Genomic DNA, 6,669 nt, shown 5'->3' with positions numbered 1-6,669 from the left:
TCTCCACAATTTTTTGAGGGGTAAGGAGATCGTGGCCACCGAAACCCCTGTTTCTGAGGAACCCATAGGTCATGTTACTGGCACTCATCCAAGTAATCAGGCCCTACAAGTCCGTGAACATTTCACTGATTACTTTTTGAGTGCAGATGGACAGCTGCCATAGCAATTGGACTATGTGTAAATTTTTAACCGGTGTTGCATGGACCTTACATGTCAAAGTTTTTTCATCACAGTTTTCAAGTTTTTGTGTCATTTTTCACGTTTGCCTTAAATAAAGTAGTCGACAATTTTCAACAATTTAAATTGTTTTTATTTCTATCTTTTGCTATGCACAGGGTGTATAAAAAATAGACAAACCTTACAAAAACATTGAATGCTTGCAAGTATAGAAAACTGTTTTTTAATTCCTTTGGAATATATATATATAAAATTTCCTTTTAGTTTCAAGTATTGAATTTCAAGTGCAACAGATAACGAGTCCACAAAATATCCCCCACTACCCCCCCTAAAAAAAAAAAAAAGGTTACAGTATTCCTGAAGTGCTGTAAGGCCCCTTTCACACAGGGCTGATCAGTAATGATCCGTCCCGTGATGATCCGCTCGGTCGGCAGGGATCGTTCCATTGTCCCCACTGAGCCGGTGGCAGACAGGGCTGTCCCGGCACACTGTGCAGGGACCGCCCTGTGAGCTCTCTGTTCTCCTCTATGGGGATCGGAAGAACACGGACCGTCTGTCTGTGTTCATCCAATCCGCTCTGCTGACGGCTAGAAAAATTGGATTTCCCTCCGTCTACAGAATCGAACAATTGCGGTGGCGGACAATAGTGGGTGTCTACGGATGCACATCCGCAGACACCCGATATCGTCTGCCTCCGCAACAGTCCGATTCTGCAGACGGAGGAAAATCCTATTCTATCCGTCTGCAGAGCGGATCGGATGAACACGGACAGACGGTCCGTGCTCGTCCGATCCCCATAGAGGAGAGCGGAGAGCTGACAGGGCGGTCCCTGCACAGTGTGCGGAGACCGCCCTGTCCGCAGCCGGCTCAGCGGGGACAACGGAGCGATCCCCGCTGAGCGAGCGGATCATCACGGGGAAGATCATTACTGATCCGCTCCGTGTGAAAGGGGCCAAAGATGGGCACTGAGTGCGGTAAACAGTTCTGAAATTTTTGGCTAGATGGAGAAAGTGCAAAAGATGTCTCCATGTACACTCCACTGTGTAGATGGGGTAATCTCCCACTGGGCCAAGGCTCTCAACCTAAACAATGCTAGCACCCAATCAGAAAGTTCAGGTATTGTGAGAGCAAGTGGGGCCAAGTAGCAACATGTATAAGCTTGGGACAGTGGGAGATTCTTCTGTGCGTACAGTTCAGTGTAGATGGAGGAATCTGGGGTTGGTTGTAAACATTAGTTCGTGTAGGTAAAACATTAAGTAGTGTAGGTAAAACATTAAGTAACATTAACACAACAAGAAAAATAAAACTGTCATATCACTGCCATAGGAATACTATAAGTTTTCATAAATTGGATAATTAGGGTTACGCAGGGAAGAATGGCTTGGTTCACTACCAACATCTACGGGTGATCCTGAATGGGAAGATGAGGGTGAAGACACTGGGTGTGGCTGCACATGCATCCTTTGGTAACCAGGATTAGATGGGTAAGGTGTATACAGTGGTGGGGGTCCTACATAAGGGTTAATGGCAGATGTTGTGTCATGGCACTGCTGACTGGGCATTGGTCTACTGAAAGAGCCACTAGGTGAATTAAAACCCATAGCCCATGGCTGAAATTTAGGATATGGGCGTTGCTCTTTGCAAGCGGACACGATATACTATAAATAGGCATGTATATCACCCCTGACCTCAGTGCGCTTATCTGCAGGAATCTCCCTGATTACACAAAGCAACATTCTCAAGAACATAACATCTGGGTCTGAGATGTTGAGGAATTCATCATCTTTGGCCTGGTTTTGTGATTGTTTTCTAATTTCTTCAATGATACGGTTGAAATATTCCTCAAAAGGTGTCTCTTGTTGAGTAAGGCGTGTTCGACGGGTGGTGGAAGTAGACCGGACTCTCCTATCTGGATTTGCCTGCAATAGTTAGAATATATAGATTATGCATCTGATACTGAGGTCACACTTTAGTGAACAGCATATGATGATGATAAGGCTTGTACAAATATTGCAGCACCTGTTTAGAATAGATCACACACAGGTACTTGTTTTGCCGCAAAAACCTGATCTCACTGAAGACCTCCAAAGCCAGAAGAACAAGTCACACTTTGCCCAAAAATAAGCTGTTGTTGTTTCTCCAACATTTGTGCCAACACCAGCTGCCTTTTCAAAATGTAAGTAATACGTTTTTTTGTGGACAGAAATTGTGACATTTTTAAAATACATACCGCAGGTTCTTGAGTGGATGGATGATATTCTTGGGATGACACTGTCTCTGTGGTTTCTTGACTGGTGTCAGCGTCTCCTGATGGTGATGGTGACGAACTTTCGCGCCTTGCGCTTGCTCTCACAGGGACACTTGACACAGTTCTAGGTAACAATAAAGATTACACGTTTAAAAAAAAAAGTGAACATGAATACGCCTTTACTGGTCACAAATCGCTAAGTAAAATAAATGGATATACTTACGCGCGCATCTCAGTGGTGCGCCTCAAAAATGACAAAGCCTCTGCATGGGGGTTAGGCCTGCGACGAGTTGAGGGTGCTCCGCTTCTCTCCGCAGCCTTCTCTTCGTTGACTTCTTTTTTGTAACGGTCGCGCAGGGACCTCCAACGTGTATAAACCTCCTTTCCTGCAATATATAAAAAACATAACACATGTTAGGGACAAAAGTCGAGACAGATCTGCCCCCTCCCACCCGGACAACACTATAGGGAAGACCCCAACCATTGATTTACCATTCAATTTAGTTTGTTTGCAGCATTGTCAGTGACGCAGTGCTGTATTGCTATAAAATGGCCTGGTCATTAGGGGGTAAAATCTTTACTAGGATGCATGTGTACCCTGCTGCATAGACACAACAAACCTTGCACTCACCTCGGTTATCCTGTTCAGTTGCAGACATCTTGTCCCAGTTCGGTGTGACATATTTGTAGACTTCCTCCCACTTTGCTCTCTTCAGCACTCGGTCTGCATATCCTGGGCATTCTGAGTCCCATAACTCTGGTCGGGCATGCACCAGTGCGATGATGGCCTCGTGCGAGATGTCTCTTGCCGCCATGCTGTCTTCTCCCCTTTCATCCCTCTCAACTTCCTGTGTCATTTCCCAGGTACACCTGCTGATTAGGATGTGCTTCCGGGTGTTTTTTTTCTTCTTTCACGCTGCTGGCCGCAGTTGACACAAAAGACTGTGATTACCTGCTCCGTAGTTAACAGGGCAACCATGTTGCAGAAAAAAATTCAGAGGCACCATAGTGCAGTGTTTAGGTTGAAGTATTTATTAACAAACGATTGGTGCGCACAAAACCTTAGTGTACGCTAAGGTGTACAAATAAGCATAGCATGAAAACGCTCCACCTTTCTCAGTGTGAGTGATGATGTCACCACTACATTCTGCCTGCTGCCCGACGTACACTTTGTCTTAAAAGATGTCTTCCAGGGGCATTCCCATTGGAACATTGTCTTTCACATACTATACTCTAAATGATAGGTGAAAGAGAAATAATTTTCCAAATGGAAACAAAGAGAGTTGTGAAAACCTGAAATTGTAGAGGGGTGAGCTGATTTTTTCAAAGCTTGTCCTGAAAAAAAAAACTGTTAGTACAAATAAAAATAAGTATTTCACACAGTTTTCAACTGTTTTGTTATACAAGTTTAAATACAACTACAATTTTCTTACACGTGTTCCCATTGTAGAGGCTTCCCACATTTTCTTACACTGGGGTTGATTTACTAAAACTGGAGAGTACAAAATCTGGTGCAGCGCTGCATAGAAACCAATCAGCTTCCAGTTTTTTTGTCAAAGCTTAATTGAACAAGCTGAAGTTAGAAGATGATTGGCTAACATGAACAGCTTCCTGAAGACGTGAAAACGAAACGTACGTCGAGGTGGTACCTGGTCACGTTCGTATACGCACAGTTCCGGTCGCCTTGGTTGTCGGCCGCATTCGGTGGAACGCATGCCGTACACAACGAGGAACTACGAACCTACCACGAAATGATTTGATAAGCGAGCAGCCCCAGTGCCAGGTCGGGCACTGAGAAATGTAAGCAGCCATTTGGCTTTATGTTTTTAAAATTTTGTTTTAATTAAAATGGTGTTACTATGGATATCGTTTGCTCTCCTTTTTTATGCCCCGTCTGAGCCTATGAGGAGGAAGGTTTTTTCCATAGAGACCCATCATATTCCATGTGAGCAGGCATATACCTGCACAAGCTCAGCTGACTATCTTTTTAATTAAAGTAGTCAACACAATCTGGTAAGAAGACAACTTATCTTCACGGTTGGGTGTAGTCCATGTCCAAATCTTGGTGAAGGGACGTTTCACTAATTTTCAACAGACTTCAGTATATTCTGGCAAATGAATGTAGACGGAGTTTATCACAAATTTCTTTGATGAATCACTGCATGGACTTTGGATATATGTTGTTCTCTATCATCTAATTGGGACTTTATTATTAACTAGTTTTTTGCAATTGTCATTTGATCAATATTGTATGGTGAGAGGTTGTTTATCACCCTAGTCACTTATGATTATTAAGTTATATATTTTTTTCAGTTTTTTTTAAGTAAGGTTTATATTTCAGCGCCCCTATAATCACCATATTTTTAACCTGAACAGCTGCACCAGATTTTGCACTCTCTAGTTTTAGTAAATCAATCCCACTGTGATACTAGTTGCTGGGTCAGGAAATAAGGGAACATCTCTCCACCTAGCACATACAAGAATAAACGCTGACAGACTGTTTCCAAAAATAGTGTTGCACTATCACATAAATCATATATCCATAAAGAGTGTATAAATTATAATATTATCAAATTAGAGTCCAGTGAAAAATTAAAACTTAAACTCAGGTAGTCCACCTTGAATACAATCTCTTCACACCAAATGTGCACCAGCCACTATATACAAATAAAGCAGCTTTAGAATTAAAGATCTCATTGGATTTAATATGTTGCATGATGTCTCCTCCTCCAACATGTTTCGTCACCAGTCACATGACTTCCTTAAGGAGAAAACATGTAACGTCACGTGACTGGTGATGAAATTTGTCAGAAGTGAAGTCATTATGCAAAGCAGGAGGTGATTCACTGTAATCTGGTATAATGTGTTGCTGATATCTTGGATTTTTAAAGAGGCCAATGTGATTGTACCCTGACAAGCTTTATATCTCTTTGCACAGATTTTAGTGCATGTTAAAATGTGAGCATTTTAAGGTATTTTTAATAAAACCTGAAGCTTCTAAAATGTAAAAAAACTATGATAGTTTATCCATAATTGTTTTTGAAACATAATCCATACATTGAGGAGCGGTGATCCCATAAATGCATGGCTACCTGCAGGGGAGTGTTGGAGGATCTTAGGAGCAGATAGCCACAGGATAGGACCCCTGGAAGGAGTAAGCGCAGTGCGACCTGTGAATAGATCTCAGTTAAAGGTGAGAAATTCACTGACTGGTGGTGGATCATGAGGGTTTCTTTGAAGTTGGGCCTTTCTGTGGACACATGCAGCTGTCTAGATACAAGTATTGGACGTTTTACTGGCAGATTATTATTTTTGATTCACTCTCTTGACAAAATTAAGACTTTTTAGTTGGTAGGTTCCCACCATTATTGCACTTTAGATGTTTTAATTTGTTTAGATTGTTATACTGAATTTATTATGGTTTAGTTATTATTTAATGTGAATTATTGTACTTGAAGTTAATTTGTTATTATATCTATAGTAGAGGTTTCCCCTGTCCTGGCTATGTTTTATTTTAAATTTTTTTAAATGTTTTATTTTCATTTTGATGTGTATTGCATGTGAAGTCACATATCACTTGAATTATTTCACTTGAAGTTAATTTGTATGACAAATATCTACAGGAGGGCTTTCCACCATCCCTGCTAAGTTTCATTTTTGTATATTTTATTTTTAGTTTGATGTGTATTACATGTGTAGTTACAGATCACAGAAACTGATATTATGGTAATATTAAAGTTTATTGAGAATACCATACATTAGAGCAGGGATCCTCAAACTACGGCCCTCCAGCTGTTGTGCAACTACACATCCCATGATGCATTGTAAAACTCTGACATTCACAGACATGACTAGGCATGATGGGAATTGTAGTTCCTGAACAACTGGAGGGCCATAGTTTGAAGACCCATGCATTAGAGGGTTCCACCATTATTGTTAAGTTATTGATTAGTAAGGTAGCGCTGCACTTTTTTTTTTTTTTTTGTGTGGTGTGGGAACATATAACATTGCTTAGCAGCAAGCCTTTTACTCATACTATTTTTTTTTGTATTTGTTTTATTTTATCTCCAGTAATTTATTGAAAATAGTGGTGCAATTATTGCCTATCATATTTTAATTCTTATAACAATGCTACATCTTTTGCTGAATTTATTTCCCTGCCTATCATCATAAACAAAAAACTGAAGTTGAACTTCTAATTCCAATCTCAATATTATAGACTTTATTTTTTTGGATTGCTGTAT

General features: G+C 40.8%; 1 protein-coding gene across 1 annotated transcript; it reads right to left on the bottom strand.

The window, feature by feature from the left end:
• Nucleotides 1-1,835: 1,835 nt before the first annotated feature.
• LOC143984171 (uncharacterized) lies at nt 1,836-3,335 on the bottom strand. The gene is made up of 4 exons (XM_077484472.1): nt 3,057-3,335; nt 2,649-2,811; nt 2,408-2,549; nt 1,836-2,096 (listed from the first exon to the last, which is right to left on the bottom strand). Exons 1-4 carry the CDS (start codon nt 3,280-3,282, stop codon nt 1,836-1,838), a joined length of 792 nt encoding a protein of 263 aa, XP_077340598.1. The 5' UTR covers nt 3,283-3,335.
• Between the last annotated feature and the right edge of the window lie 3,334 nt (nt 3,336-6,669).

Source organism: Lithobates pipiens, unplaced genomic scaffold (assembly GCF_037356315.1).
Source record: "Lithobates pipiens isolate NorthernLeopardFrog02 unplaced genomic scaffold, aLitPip1_a1.2 Scaffold_16, whole genome shotgun sequence".
In the NCBI taxonomy this organism is placed as follows: domain Eukaryota; kingdom Metazoa; phylum Chordata; class Amphibia; order Anura; family Ranidae; genus Lithobates; species Lithobates pipiens.
This window is presented reverse-complemented; position numbering and strand designations above follow the sequence as displayed.